This window comes from Alternaria hordeiaustralica, assembly GCF_023758085.1.
Source record: "Alternaria hordeiaustralica strain BMP 2776 chromosome Unknown scaffold_20, whole genome shotgun sequence".
Lineage (NCBI taxonomy): Eukaryota > Fungi > Ascomycota > Dothideomycetes > Pleosporales > Pleosporaceae > Alternaria > Alternaria hordeiaustralica.
In genome coordinates, this window is record NW_026056792.1 from 147899 (window position 1) to 162443 (window position 14545).

Sequence of the window (14545 nt, forward strand, 5' to 3'; positions counted from 1 at the left end):
AACCGATCTCATCTGCCTGTCTACCAGGAATCGTTGCAATGCGTATGGCCTTGTTATTTCTCCTGTTCTTAGGGGTTCTTACATTAGTACTAGCCTCCACGAATCGGTACTGTCGAACCGGATCCGAAACTGACACCCTCGATCCTGGCTCTATCGGCCCCCAGGAGGGTAACATGAATCACTTCAAATTTGGTATCGCGCAACCTTGGCCTCCCATCAGCATCCCTAAGAAGGGCCGGATTCGTCTCCTTCGATATTGCTTTGCGACCGCCAAGGCCAAAGCGGAACTTGACTGTCCACTCCAGAAGGGGTTCAAGATATGGGCCGACGCCATCAAGACACCAGCCAGTGCTGCGAATGGCCATTGCCTCGGGTGGATGGAGGTTCATGACGGCAACGAAGATAAGAATGAGAGAATGTATCCGACCTGCTACCTCGATGACTACAAGGACAAGAAAGAGCCTGGAACGTGGAACCCAAAAGTAAGCGCGGACGCTCTTGCAATACACCTTGGGGCAGAAGAAGAAGCGCCATACGCTAGTATTGGGTACGACCATCGCAAAACCACCGCCGGCCGTCATTACATGGTCATGGGCTCGAAAAGCACCGAGCCTCATCGGGTAGCCCACGAAGTAAGTCTCCATGTTGCCGGCCGAACACATCTCGTCTTCAAGTCCTCTGACACCAGAGCCAGATCGGCCACGTCCTCGGCATGGCTCACGAGCACTGCCGGTTTGACCGCGACGAAAACGTCCTTTTCCGGTGCGACAAACTAGTAGGCTACAAAGACGCCCTCATCGCCGCCAGCGTCGCCGGCCACCAAGACGCCGCAGAGCGCCTCTGCACCGAGCAAGGCTTTGCGAACGAATTCAACTTCGAAGCTGGTGCACAGTACATCAAGAACGCCGCTTTCAACAGCATCTACGCTCCCATCATGGACGAGGGCCCCTTTGACCTCGGCTCCATCATGATTTATCCGTCGAATGCGTATGCCGCGGACTCGAATTGCTGGGAAAAGAACGATATCAGTGTTTGTCCGCTTGTTGCTGCGCGCTTTGGGTCCACATGGGCGATTCAGATTAATACGGCGCCGTCGGTGGGTGATGTTAATTTTGTCAGGGCGTGGTATCCGTGGCTTGAAGAGTCGAAGGAACCTGGTGATGAGAAGCCGAAGGAACCTGGTGCCGAGAAGCCGACGACGGGTTCTGGTGCTGTTGTTGTTGGTAAGCGTAGGGGAGACGAAGCAGAGCGTGAGTTTGTTAGAGTTCACCGTCTTGGGGTTAGAGATGGGAATGTTTTGGTGAAGGCATCGTAGAGGGAGTTAGAAACGTCCATGGTGGCGGTAAAGGAGACAACGGGTCGTGCCACGACTGGACGTTGGGGACATTGTCGCATGCCTGCTGTGAGAGACGCCGTTGCAGCTAGGGGTTGGAGAAGACTGTTCCCGTCGTCTGTGATTGTTCAATATCCTGCTTTTCATGTTGTCGCATAAGCAATAGAAGGATGAAGACGCATAAGCCCCACTTTGCCCCTCCACCACCACAATGCCGCAAAAAAGAACATTCTTGCCAACAGAACCCAAGGACGACACAAGCAAAAAGGAATGGCGTCTGCCTGCTGCCGTAGTTGCCTTCCGCCAGAATTGAACCTTCACGGCACGTCAGCGTCGGCGTCTCCAACGTGCTTCGAAGGGGGGTGCTTCGAATGGGGGTGTTACTCACTGACGACCTCGTCATTACTAGTGACGCGCTCTACCACTGAGCTAGGAAGGCTTGCTAGTTGGATGGCAAACGCTTCAAATAAACGTCTTATGATCTGATTTGTGGATGGCATCTATAACCTACATCTATACACCGGTCCTTGCATTCGCCGTGATCGGCCGCCAAAATGCGGTGTCGTGTCTAGCGGGGCAAAACCATCAGGGTCTAATCACAGAGCGGCACAAGCGGGTACATATGAAATATCCGCAGCTCAATTTGTGCTAGCTGCAATCAACGCTTATTTCCTCCCTCCAACACTACCCTTCCATCTCCCTCTCCCCAACTTGTCAGTTCCCGTCTTCTCCGCATCTGCGCCATTGAAGACAACACTTCTCTCATCGCCCCTCGGCAGGACAACCTCCAGGTCCTTCCAATGCGGGACGAAGCCATCTTGCAATTTCTCCTCATATCGCACCAGTACCTGCGTGGCCGTTGACTCGAAGGATACTGTAAAGACGGAGATCCTGGCTGGCGGCGGCGAAACACCGTCGTCTTCGTACCAAGTAGACGTGTAGACTTTACCGTTGGAAGAAGCCTTTGGAGGGAAGATCTCTACCCCCCGGTAGTCGTCCAGGGGCAGGTTTGCCGGGTTGTTTGTTTCGCCTACAGAGAGGACTTGTTCCGCCCGTCCAACAGGTATCGCGCTTCCAACTTTCGCCAAAACAGGAATGCTGGACTGCCAGTGCGATGCAACATCGATCCATTGGCCCGCGCTGTAATACGTTTGTGGGTTGTTGTTCAAGTCTAGAAACGCGGCATTAGGGTCTGAAGCGTCTTTGGGAAGGTACATGCTAGCAGTCTCGGCACCAGGAGTGAAGACACCACCGACCAGTAGTGCATCACCAAGCCAGTACTGTGTCTCGCCATCGGTAAGAATCTTGTTGGTCCAAATCTCCGGATCGCTCTCATATTCCCATCCAGTCCAACGCTGCGGTGGCGTGGCGGTCATGTGAGAATGCAGCGCTAGCGAGTAGAGATAGGGGATGAGTTCGTAGCGGCGCTTGATCGTGTCGCGGATTATGCTAGTCACCTCGGGATACATCCAAGGCTCGATAACATCGCCGACGCGGTTGTCTTTGCCCGTTTTGAAGCAGTTGATGGCGAAGCGCGGACTGTAGATGCCTTGCTGGCACCAGCGGACGAGAAGCTCGGGACTGGGCTGTGGGCCTTCGAAACCGCCTATGTCGTGGCCGTAGCATTGCATTAGACACACGCCCGCGGTGAGGGACAGAGCGTTGGCGCCTTTCATGCCGGGCCAAGAGGTGACATTGTCTCCGCTCCAGGCACTTGCACAGTATCGAAGCGTTCCTGCTGTGGCGCTTCGGGTCAAGATGAAAGGGCGTTGCGCAGGTTCCATCTCCAAGGCTGCATCGTGCGAAGATTTCCCCATCAGTTCGGTGTTGAGTGCGCGACCCCAGAATCCGATGCTGTTGCCATAGTCGTCGCTCTTGGGCTCTTGGGTAACTGCTGGCTCATCTAGCGCGCACTGCCAGCCGTCGTGTGGAACAGTGTATTCGTTGTTGTCGTTCCAAATACAGTCAATACCGACACGCTTCAGCTCGCGGATGCCGTCGTACCACCACTGGTACCCGGCCTTGGAAGTGAAGTCAATATGGCCACCGACTCCACTCTCACCTCCACCCGCGCTCCACAGTCTCGCTTCAGCCGATGCGAGTGTCAACGAATCCGTAAAGAATGCGCCGGCGTCTTTGAGCTTTTGATACTCGGGATGGCTGCCCAATACATACGGCTTCACGTTTGCAATGAGCCGAATGCCTTCCTTGTGATAAGCATCGATCCAGCCTTTCGGATCAGGAAACCGATGCTTATTCCACGTAAACACGTTGCGCGTCTTCGGTTCTGTCTCTGCGACCGTATAGCCAGATGACATTTGCATGCCGGAGCAGGGAATGTCGTGTTCTTTAAGCTTGGCAGCAAACTCCATCATGCTCTGACTAGCAGGTGGGTCGTCCGTCATGGAATACTTCATACCACCAGCCAGGTAACCGAATGCCCACCGCGGCACCAGAAGTGGATAGCCAACGAGGTCAGCGTAGATGCGCACAATATCCGGTAGTGTCTTTCCCACCAGGAGGTACTCCTCGAGGCCGCCGTAGTCTTGACGATATACTTTGAAGCGTCCCCACATCCCATCCATCTCAGAGCCGACCTGGTAAGAGAGGTCAGCATGCGTTTCAGATGCAGGTGTACAGCGGTATCTCTTACAGAGTAGAAGCCGCGGGCGTGTGACGTTGAGAAGATACCAACACAGCCATCTGGCGTGCAATTGACCAGGAGAGGAATGTGCTTATATAGCGGGTCTGTACGATAAACATCGTAGCCGAAAGAGTCGGTGGCGGAGAGAACGAAGTGACGATTTGATAAATCCATGGGTGCTGGCTTCTCGCCAAGTCCAAGGTGAAGAGTCCCATTATTGTAGCGTGTGTAGTGCGAAACCCCAGGCCCATCAGCAACATAGGAGCGATTGGGCAGATCGGTATGAATGGGTGTCTTTTGGCCAGGAAGCGTAAGTGATACTATGGGTACACCGCCTTCCCAATCCACATCGGCAGTGACTCCATCGACGGCGAATGCTTTTGAGGTGGTGCTTGATGATACCCGTGCCGCAGTCGTGTCGTCCAGGGTCTTGCTCGGTACTGGTGTGGCTCGGTGTGGCGGCAACAAGTGCTTGGGCGACGTGAAAGTCGTTCGGAAAACTCCAGGTCGTAAAGCGTCAAACGTGAAAACAAAGCCCGAGTTTGATTGCAACTCAACGCTCGTATTAAACGATGCCGTTGCGGGAACAGCTTGGTAGCCGCTGGGGACGTGCTCAAGCATCGGCATGATGAATATAGAACGGGTTTAACAGTTGGCAATGCCTGTCTTCTTGCCAAGTATCATGACCATCATGGATCATACTGTACTTATAGCAAGGCAGGCCATTGAACTTCGCCCGAAGGTACCATCGGAGAAAACCGAAGGAGCCTACCCTCGTCACGAGGCGAAAGGCATCCATCCTTGGCTGCCGGTTTCTTCGGCCGTAGCTACGAGACCTAGCCCGAAGAGAGACAAGATCAGCGTCTGGGGTCCCCGTGGGGATGCGTATAAGTGCAGTCGGGCCATATTGACCTACTACTGCAGCATTATCTCAGACTCTTCCTGGGTTGATCATAGTCTTCCTGTTGAACATGTCGAAACCGGAGGTGACCGACGACGTCGCCGCGTCCAAGCCCAACGTCGAAACCACGGAGTCGCTTTACAAGCCAGCCAATGCGACGGACGGCAAAGGCAAAGACAAAGCCGCCGCACTTCTCGCCTCGAACGAACGCATCGTCGTAACATCCGCCGAGAACAAACGCGTCTTGAAGAAGATCGACCTTGTCATCTTGCCCATCCTACTCAGCGTCTACTTCCTCCAATCACTCGACAAGACCACGTTATCCTACGCTTCCGTCTTTGGCCTCATCGAAGATGCGAACCTCGATCCCAACAGTCAACAATACTCATGGCTTGGGAGTATCGTGTACATTGCGCAGCTAGTGGCACAGCCGTTGGTGGCAGTGTTGCTGGTCAAGCTCAGGATGGGGAAGTTCATGGGTGTAATGGTGTTCACCTGGGGCTGCATATTATGCGGAATGGCGGGTGCCAGCAGCTTCGCCGGGCTGATGGCCACGCGGTTCTTGTTGGGCGCTTTCGAAGCTGCCGTTGGTAAGCCGACTCTTCAAGCCATCGCGAAGACTATCGCTAACGCATCTAGCTCCTGCTTTCATCGCCGTTGTTCAAATGTGGTATAAGCGTGGCGAGCAAACGAACCGAAACGCAGCTTGGTACGCCATGCTGGGCATGGTCAACATCCTCGGCAGTCTGCTCTGCTACGGGTTGGGCCACATCCAGTCCAATCTTCTGTACTCATACCAGATCATCTTTCTCTTTTGTGGTCTCCTCACAGTCGTCGTTTCGGTCTTTGTATGGTTGTTCATGCCCGATTCACCCATGGAGGCAAGTGGTTTCCCTGTACTAATTGATGTGAGAGATATACTGACTTCGTGCCCCAATCTTTAGGCCAAGTTCTTCAACGATCACGAAAAGCTCGTCGCTGTCGAACGTCTGCGTATGAACCAGATGGGCGTTGCATCTCGTGTCTGGAAGTGGGACCACGTACTGGAGGCATTCATGGATCCCAAGACATGGCTTTGGTTTTCCATGTTGACAGCGATCAGCATCCCGAGTGGTGGTATCAGTGCTTTCGGGCCTCTGATCATCCAGAGTAAGTCCAACGTTCCTGCAAGCTGCAAGTCTGAACTCCGCTGATTGCTCGAATTTCAGGTTTTGGGTTTGGGCCCTTCGCTACGATCCTCTTCAACATGCCTTTCGGCGTCATCCAGATTATAGCTACCTGCGGTGGAGCTTGGCTAGCCACGTGGCTGAAACGGAAGTCGCCCGTGCTGATACTCTTATGTATACCACCAATCGCCGGCATCGTCATCCTCATGGTCGTTGGCCGCGGCGACTCGAATCGCGGTGTACTTCTTCTCGGATACTACGTAAGTAGTGGCAACGCAAAACATGTAACCTACTAACCCTGTGCTTCCAGCTGACGTCTTTCTATCCCGGCATTTCACCTTTAATCTATAGCTGGTCAGGCCAAAATACAGGAGGCGACACGAAGCGTAAAGTAACGACAAGTATCCTCTTCGTCGGCGCCAGCGCCGGCAACATCATCGGCCCACAGCTCTTCAAACCGTCAGAAAAACCACACTACTACCGAGGCCTCCGCGCCAACCTCGCTCTCTTCATCGCGATCGTCGTCCTGATCCTGCTTGCAATGTTCTGGATCAAGCTTCTGAACCGGAAGCATGCGGCAACAAGAGAGAGCATGGGGAAGTCGGCCATTGTCGTTGATACCAGCATGGGTTCTGCGCGCGAGGGTGATGCAGAGGAAGCTGAGAACGCACAAGCCAGCGGTGTGGGCGACAAGGCGTTCGATGATGTGACTGACATCAAGAACGAGGACTTCATCTATGTATATTGATCAACGGGTTGACGCTTGAAACATGACTTCCGATAGTTGTAGCTTAGTTACAATATACACTGAACTTACATACAACATTTGCTCCATTGACATGTGCATGTAAACACTGTTGATACTCCCAGGATATGCTTGACCGTCGGATCCACGCAACATGCACGGCTCTTGTATAGCCGCCTGCCTTCCAAGCATGCCTTTGGTTTAGAACAAGCTGTCGATATTGACAAAGAGGTCTTGCCATCCGAGCGGCATATGTTTTAGATTGAGCCCAGGAAAGTCTGCAGAGGTGGACATACGAAGTCAGTATAGATTTCACAAGCGTGTCTGCAGTCCAAACTTACCCCACTCGAAGACGAACTCGCTGGGAACGTAGCCCTGGAACTCGTCTTCAGCTACACTGCTTCTCGCTCCCGCCATCGAAGAGTCCTGGTCGGGTATTTGTTCCGCAGCATACTCTCGAAGAGCAGCTTCACACTTCTCGATGCTGGTTTGCAAGATCTGAAAGTATGCGATGTGGCCCACGGTAACAGTCTTTAGCTCTTCCAGTACGCGATGCGCATCGCTGAGCAGCGCCATGACCGAAGGTACCGGGTCGCGGAGGAGAATCGCTAACTTGAGGACCAGCAAGACTGAGACGGCGCACTTGGCCCAGACATAATCGAGTGTCCAGCGAAAGGTACTGAGGTACGTTGATCCAGAGGTCGAGGCGTGAGACACCGGCGATGAAGTTGGTGTTGACGATGACTGAAGCATGTAGTGGAGGTGTCGATTCGCTGCCTCCTTGGCTTTGCGTATAAAGTCGCGCTGAAAGTCGGTCATGATCGCAATGTTCTCGACCCCTGAAGAGCCTACCGCCTTCAAGTACATAGTCATGGTAGCCCAGGCTTGCTGAATACACAAGTTCTGCAACGCAAGAGTCCGTTGATGTGGCGCTGGTTCGGTCAGAGCAATGTTGGTCCATTCATCGAGCCACAGTGACAGCTCAACACAAGCCTCATCTACCGTATTCCGGAGTTGATCTTCGCTGTGTTGACCCATAAAGTCATTATTCCGGCCCATGATCTTTGTATAGGCTTCCGTGCGGATGATGTTGAGCTCCACTTGCGAGAGAAGGCGAATGTCCGTAGATGTACGTTCTGGGTGAGCTAATAGACATCTGATCTTTCGAGAGGACATTTGAAGAGAAAGGCCCGGCAGTTTACCGCCATCTAGAGAGAAACTTGGATGTTTTTAGCAGCGCTCTCCAATCAGGTTGACATGATACTCACAAGAGTTCAAGATTGCAGATCCCAAGCCAAACTCTAGATAGACGGTAAAGCTCTTGCTCGTCGGCGGTCACGATCCCGGACCGTGGGTGGCTTTTGGCGATGAGCTGATCGACAACATGAGGTAGCCCAAGCTGAATGGCGAAGCGAAGGGCCATGGCCACCAGAACGAACGCGTTCTCCGAGTACGCAGCCACCAGTGCGATGGCCTGTATATCCTCTACTGTAGGGGTATCTGTGTTGATGAATAAGTCGGTAAATTGATCACGGACTCGAGTCTGGAGGCGGCCTAGAAATGGGTGTATAATGTCAGCATTCGTCTCACATTCAGTCCATGCGGGAATGTTACTGACGATAGATCCTGGTGTTGAAACCTTCGGCGGCGCGACATCCAATACTGACTATGGCGTCAAAAAGAATTGGGCTACGTGAAGCCACTGATGCGATGTTGTCATGCCTCTCGCAAAAGATGGGCACGAGGTATTGCTATGGCTTTTAGTATGGTTCACCAGGTGAATCGGGGCTTTCATACACTGCCCGAGAAGAAACTTTGTAAAATCAGTGATCTGGGCTCGAGAGGTGCAGTGAGTTTGTCTACCTTTGATACCAGTGGACAGCCTGTTCCCATGTGATGAGACCTGCGTCAACGGCCGTTGCGTTGCACTTGGGCATAGACCGGAGTGCGACTTCTGGCACTGTCCCAGTCGCATCCTCCATGGGTAACTGCATTCATTATCATGGTCAGCTAGCTTTCCGCTGATTCGCGCAGGACACCACCTCAAATAAGGAGGAAACAGAACACCCTGGAGCTACATTGGCGCCAGATGTTCTGATTTGCCTCCTTTATCCTAGTGTAGTCTTCAGGCCTACGTACACTCTTGTCTTGATGTCGCTGGATGCGCATGTGTTCACGAAGTGCAGCCATCTCATTCTCGAGCCTTTCGATTCGCAACACATTTTCGTCCTTTACGGCGTCAAAGTATTGGCAAGTTGCGCCATTCCGGTCACATCGTTGGCAAGGGCGGTTTCCGTCGCATCGTACTTTGGACGTTCGGCAACTGACGCATGCATTGATGGCACGGCGTTTGCGTGGTCGCGGCGAATCCATTGTTATCGGGAATTTCGCACGTACTGGATGGCCCGGTTTTTTGAAGTCGGGGGTGGGCCTGTGGAGATGCGGGGAAGCTACACATGAGTCGTGGCTCTGCGGCGGAATCTACAATCGGCAACGGAGGACGCGACATTCGTCCCGCGGCAGACTTGGGGGCTTGCAATTGTCCAGCCAGAACACCCTGTATCGTTAGTGACCGTGAGTCGCACGTAAAAGTAAGGATGAAGATGATGCGTATCATTCGTCAACACGACCTAATGCCGTCTCATAGGAAAGTGACGCTAAATCCTGTTCGGACTGATGACCAGTCTGCTGCAACGAAGAATACTCAGTTTGGCGCGACATATTCGTTAATTGTAGGCGCAGTGTTGAGATCAAGATCAATGCCGAATTGCCCTGTAGCCTGCCCATAACTAGCCTTGACAGCCTCTGTTGCGTATATTCGCATCTCTTTTTCATATGCTTCTGTGACACCCGTCCATCTATCGCCATCGCCTCTCTCCCAGGCTTCGGCTATCAATCGACCGAGCAGAGCCGAGTCGCGCACAGCCGTGTTTGCGCCGTTACCTCCTGCTGGCGTCATAGCATGCACTGCATCACCGACCAGAGTGACACGAGGGTCATTGGGCCACTTCGGTACACCTTCTGGTGACGAACATGTTATCTTCCAGAAAGCTGCTTCCGACTCGGCCATGTTATCGAAGAGTGGCTTGACACGATCATGCCAGTGCGATGTAAGTGCCTTTGCTATCTGTGCGGCAGGCGGCCCAGTAATCGTGTAATTGTCGTTCGGCGCTTTGATGACGCCTGGAGAGCCGATCATGGTCCAGCCGAAGTTGACGTCGGGCTTGTCCATGTCGCCTGCGCGTACATTTGTGATGACGAAGACCTTGCCACCGTTCGGCTGTGATGTATCGTCGACGAGGCGGAAGACACCTTCGCCCAAGGCCTTGAAGGCTGCTGTCGGGGCTTGTCCATGTATTCCTCTGGAACCGAGATCGTAGACTTTGATCGCCCCATTGGACAGCTGACCAGCGACTGCACTCTTGACACCCTCACCCCCGATCAGCATAGAGCCCTCCTCGGACTTGGTACCGTCGGCGAAGACTAGTCGCACACCATTGTCCGTCCTCTCGTAGGCTGCGACCTGATGTTTCCAAACCACACGGTCCTCGATGCCGTCCATGAACAGCTTGCGCATATCACCGCGCGACACTCCAACGACCTTGCCGTCTCTGCTGGTCAAAGGCTCGCTCTTGACGCTCGGAGCATCTCCACCTATTGTCTCGCCTGTCAGCGGGTTCACCGCCGCGAATCCAGCCCCGCCAGTTTTGCCGCAAGCGTCGTAGAACGCCTTGAATCCTGCCGGACCGAGCACTTGCTCAATGGCGTCCAGACCCTGCGCCGAGAGTCTCAACCTATAGCCCTGGGCTCTGAAGACGATGGACGCGTCGCGTTCGAAGACGAGGAACGGGATCTTGTGACGGTGCAGCGAGCGGGCGAGTAGGAGCGAGGCGAGGCCGGCGCCGGAAATGAGGATTGGCTTCGGAGCGCTCATGGTGGACGGTGAATTGATATGGGGGATAGACGGCGTCTGGAAGGGCGTGGCATGGCTGGTGTTATAGCAGTCGCGCTTGGGGGTGAGGCAGGCGCGATGCAGTGCGTCAAGTGCATCGTTGGGCAAGTGGGGGCCGCGTCGGATCTCCTGGGCCTCCGAAGCAGCGTGATTGCTAAGCTGCCACACTCAAATGCCAGTAAGCGACTGTGGCCTCTTTCCGCACAGCGACATTTATAATACCATGCCGCTAAGCCATGCTGATGTTCTAGTCTTACGCAGCACTCGGGGATGCAGCTGTGTTGGAGACCACGTGAAGACGCGTCAAAGCCTTGGGCCGAATCATGGCACCCGCACTATCTTTGACTCGTCAATCGTTGTTGCAATCCGTTTATATGATAGCATACTCTATGGATCCATGCAGTTCCCCTTCGTCATCACATAACGACGCGAACGTGCTGTGTCGCACAGTGACTACTACCGTGTTGGTGCTATGATGCCATGTAATCCATAATGTAGTCGATCTTCGGCTTCATGAGCAGCAAGTAATGCTCTTCCGGGATAAGCGCCATAGGTTCCCGAGCCACGAAGACAGCCCAACTAGACTCTTTGTCAAAACTCCACTCCCAACATGTAGACTCGAAATTGGGGGCGTTCGGGGCATCGTATCTCTGGAAATGGTCTTCTTTGAGCAACTCGCCGAGTAATCTGATGTACCCATAGGGCTCTTTTGCAACACGATGGTTCGGGAAGAGGAGCTTGACTTGTTTGACGTTGCGCAGACGTCTGAGCAGACCCACGAGGGCTGTCCGGTTGGCAGAGTCGTCGAGTGGCATTACAAACTGTAGCTCATCGAGATGCATACATTGCCTGTTCAACGGGTGCTCGTACCATTTCCCGATGGTCTCATGGTCGCAGTGAATCCTCAACTTCTTTACATCTTGTAGAAGCTCTTCGACTTGCTGACCGGCAACTCGTGTGGAGTTCCTGGCGAGCACAAAGAGGGTACTGTGGATGGCAAGGCGACGGAACTCAGCGTTGAACTGGCGGCAAACCAGCCGTATCGCAAGGTTGGTACTAGCTTTGTACCTCTCATCTATCGTAGAACAAGTTCGTCCCTCATTGGACTCGTGGTGTTTCGTGAGTCCCGCGTCAGATTGTTCCAGCGCGTATGCGACAATCTCTAGGCGGAGCTCGATAGGTAAAGAGAGAAAGGTCGCCTTTGAGGCGGTGTGAGACATGACGTGGTGCCACAGGGGGTTAAGACAGCGAGTATGGCCGCTGCGTAAACTTTGTGCTCACAGACACTGGCCATTTGCAAGCTCGAAGCAACAACCCAGCTGACGCGAAAGAAGCGCGCCTGATGCCAGCGCGGGCCCGTGCGTAGACATCTGATAAGATTTCACGACCCCGCCAATCTCCGACTCCGAGCTTGCGTCGCCCCATCTTGTACCTCATCGCGTCCACTCATGCGCACTTCATCCATCTCCATCATTCTGTACACGCTTACAGGTGCATCACATGCTTTGTACTCGGGAAAGTACTGCCCTTTGGCATGTGAGACCGGCGTCAACTATGTAACCTTCAACGACACCGACCCTTCGCTTTCGAGCAAGATCCGAGGATGCCAAAGTGAATTACGCCTCACATCACTGTATCTGTGCTTCGACGAGTTCTGCATACAGAACGGTCAGACAGAAAAATGGATCGAGAACCAGAAACCCTGGTGTGAAGCACACGCGAACATTACATTACCTTCCTTTCGCGATATTCTGGACCAATGGACCCCTGACGACAAGGCTAGAGTGACACGACTGTCGGCTGAAGAGGCACTGAGTTTTCCAACCATTGATGAAGTTGTGATACCAAGTGATGAGCTTGTAAGGCGAGCTTTCACCACCATGGTACGTTCCTGCCTGTACGGCCGATAAGACTATGGGGTGCTAAATGTGGCGTACAGGAAGCGGCATTCTGGGAATACGAGATCCATCTCGTGTATGGGTAAGTCGAGCCTGTACCCCGTTAGGCGCGACTTCGCTAATATAATACCCATAGCTGGTACATGTACTACTTCTGGCTCGTAGTAGTGGCCGTTGGTGTAACGACGCGTATACTGTCACTTCTACGCAGTGAACAGCGCCACAAGTCATACAAAACAATCCCAGAAGTCGAATCCGGCCGGATTTCTGGACCTCGAAGTCCCTTGGTTTCCCTCCGAACATGGCTGAGGCGATACGTTACTACACCTGCCGCTTTTGGTGATCGTTGTTCTCGACCGTACGGCTGGTGTACCATCCCACCACGGATCCAGTCGCTTACCATCTTTCTTTTTGTCGCGCTCAACGTTGTTCTCTGCAGCTGCTCCTACCGTCTCACCGAAGGCAACCTTTATTGGCCGAAGAAGTCAGTGCAATTCCTCCGTTTTGTTTCGGATCGTACGGGAATCATATCGCTCGCGAACTTCCCACTCGTCTGGCTCTTTGGTATGCGCAACGATCTTTTGATCTGGGTGACTGGATGGGGTTTCGGTACCTACAACGCTTTCCATCGGTGGGCGGCAAGGGTTGCCACAGTACAAGCCGTAGTGCACAGTGTGGGATACACGCTGATGATACTGGAGCGCGGAGGATGGCCATCTTTCCTAAACTACTGGACGAAGCACTACTTTTGGAACGGCGAACTGTCAACCATCGCCATGTGTGGTCTTTTGGCGTTCTCGTTCTACGGTATCCGCCGTGCGCACTACGAGTTCTTCCTCGTCACGCACATAGCGCTCTCGATCGCAACCCTCTGGACTATGTACTACCATGTTGAGATTTTCACTAATGGCGAGTGGAACATATTCATCTGGCCATGCGTTGGTGTCTGGGTCTTTGACCGGATCATGCGCCTCTCACGAATCTTAGCTTTCAACCGCAGCCCGCTGAGTACCAAGGCTAGGGTTACTTATGACCCTAGCAGTAACCTCGTGCGCATGGAAGTCGATAGTAGTAAGAGCTTAGTAGCCCCAAGGCCTGGCTCTTACTACTACATCCACGTGTTGGATGATCTGTTCTATGCACATCAGAGCCATCCGTTCACGCTGGCATACAGTTCAAAAGATACGGACAATCCTCCATCTACGCCACTATCGCCGCTTTCAGCGAGGCCGGAACACTCGCGTACTTCATCAGCCTCAACCACAGAGTCGGATGCACTCCTTTCGTCTAAAGCCTCAGATGCCTCATCGAACATGGTGTTCCTTGTCCGACCGTACGACGGCTTCACATCCCGATTGAAGTCACATTGTCTCTTGCATCCCAAAAGACTCCGCATCCTTGTGGAAGGGCCTTATGGACACACTGTTCCTCTCCGCAGTTCACAAAACATTTTGTTTGTAGTCGGTGGAACGGGTATCGCAGTCCCGCTATCACACCTAGCCCACGTTCTGGCTAGTATATCACGTGTACGCAGTGTGAAGATTGTATGGGCAGTACGCGAGTACGCGTTCCTCACTTCTGTACTCCGCGACTTTAGAGGCTTGTTGAGTGATGAGAGAGTCGAGATGGAAGTGCACGTCACTCGGGATGATGAGGCAAAAGACGATGTGTTGGGCGAAGACCTGAAGAGCGTAAGAATCATGGCACACAGACCTGACGTACATGAAACAGTTCAAGAGGCTGCTAGAGATGCGGGCCAGCAACGTCTGGCGATTGTGGCTTGTGGGCCAGCTTTGATGGCGGATCAGGCTAGGAAAGCGAGTGTCCAGATGTTGGATAAAGGTCATAGAGGGGTGGAGTACTTTGAAGAAAGCTTCAAGTGGTAGGGCGCATGACATCAGGATAA

At 53.2% G+C, this 14545-nt stretch overlaps 7 protein-coding genes and 1 non-coding gene across 8 annotated transcripts; 3 read left to right on the top strand and 5 right to left on the bottom strand.

The window, feature by feature from the left end:
* Nucleotides 1-173: 173 nt before the first annotated feature.
* On the top strand, nt 174-1315 carry J4E84_008148 (uncharacterized protein; the record flags this gene model as incomplete). Its single annotated transcript, XM_049390726.1, has 2 exons — nt 174-632; nt 695-1315. 2 exons carry the CDS (start codon nt 174-176, stop codon nt 1313-1315), a joined length of 1080 nt encoding a protein of 359 aa, XP_049241433.1.
* Nucleotides 1316-1627: 312 nt separating this feature from the next.
* On the bottom strand, nt 1628-1772 carry J4E84_008149. The gene has a single exon. It is a non-coding gene; the product is annotated as a tRNA-Thr (tRNA).
* A 226-nt stretch (nt 1773-1998) lies between these two features.
* Nucleotides 1999-4604, bottom strand: J4E84_008150 (uncharacterized protein; the record flags this gene model as incomplete). The annotated part of the gene is made up of 2 exons (XM_049390727.1): nt 1999-3930; nt 3987-4604. The coding sequence occupies 2 exons, from the start codon at nt 4602-4604 to the stop codon at nt 1999-2001; spliced, it is 2550 nt and encodes an 849-aa protein (XP_049241434.1).
* A 344-nt stretch (nt 4605-4948) lies between these two features.
* J4E84_008151 (uncharacterized protein) lies at nt 4949-6792 on the top strand (the record flags this gene model as incomplete). The annotated part of the gene is made up of 5 exons (XM_049390728.1): nt 4949-5468; nt 5518-5759; nt 5823-6027; nt 6087-6304; nt 6355-6792. 5 exons carry the CDS (start codon nt 4949-4951, stop codon nt 6790-6792), a joined length of 1623 nt encoding a protein of 540 aa, XP_049241435.1.
* Nucleotides 6793-7101: 309 nt separating this feature from the next.
* J4E84_008152 (uncharacterized protein) lies at nt 7102-7965 on the bottom strand (the record flags this gene model as incomplete). The annotated part of the gene is made up of 1 exon (XM_049390729.1): nt 7102-7965. The coding sequence occupies one exon, from the start codon at nt 7963-7965 to the stop codon at nt 7102-7104; it is 864 nt and encodes a 287-aa protein (XP_049241436.1).
* A 1528-nt stretch (nt 7966-9493) lies between these two features.
* J4E84_008153 (uncharacterized protein) lies at nt 9494-10723 on the bottom strand (the record flags this gene model as incomplete). Its single annotated transcript, XM_049390730.1, has 1 exon — nt 9494-10723. The coding sequence occupies one exon, from the start codon at nt 10721-10723 to the stop codon at nt 9494-9496; it is 1230 nt and encodes a 409-aa protein (XP_049241437.1).
* A 488-nt stretch (nt 10724-11211) lies between these two features.
* Nucleotides 11212-11961, bottom strand: J4E84_008154 (uncharacterized protein; the record flags this gene model as incomplete). Its single annotated transcript, XM_049390731.1, has 1 exon — nt 11212-11961. One exon carries the CDS (start codon nt 11959-11961, stop codon nt 11212-11214), a length of 750 nt encoding a protein of 249 aa, XP_049241438.1.
* Nucleotides 11962-12621: 660 nt separating this feature from the next.
* Nucleotides 12622-14525, top strand: J4E84_008155 (uncharacterized protein; the record flags this gene model as incomplete). The annotated part of the gene is made up of 3 exons (XM_049390732.1): nt 12622-12624; nt 12681-12721; nt 12776-14525. The coding sequence occupies 3 exons, from the start codon at nt 12622-12624 to the stop codon at nt 14523-14525; spliced, it is 1794 nt and encodes a 597-aa protein (XP_049241439.1).
* Nucleotides 14526-14545: the final 20 nt, after the last annotated feature.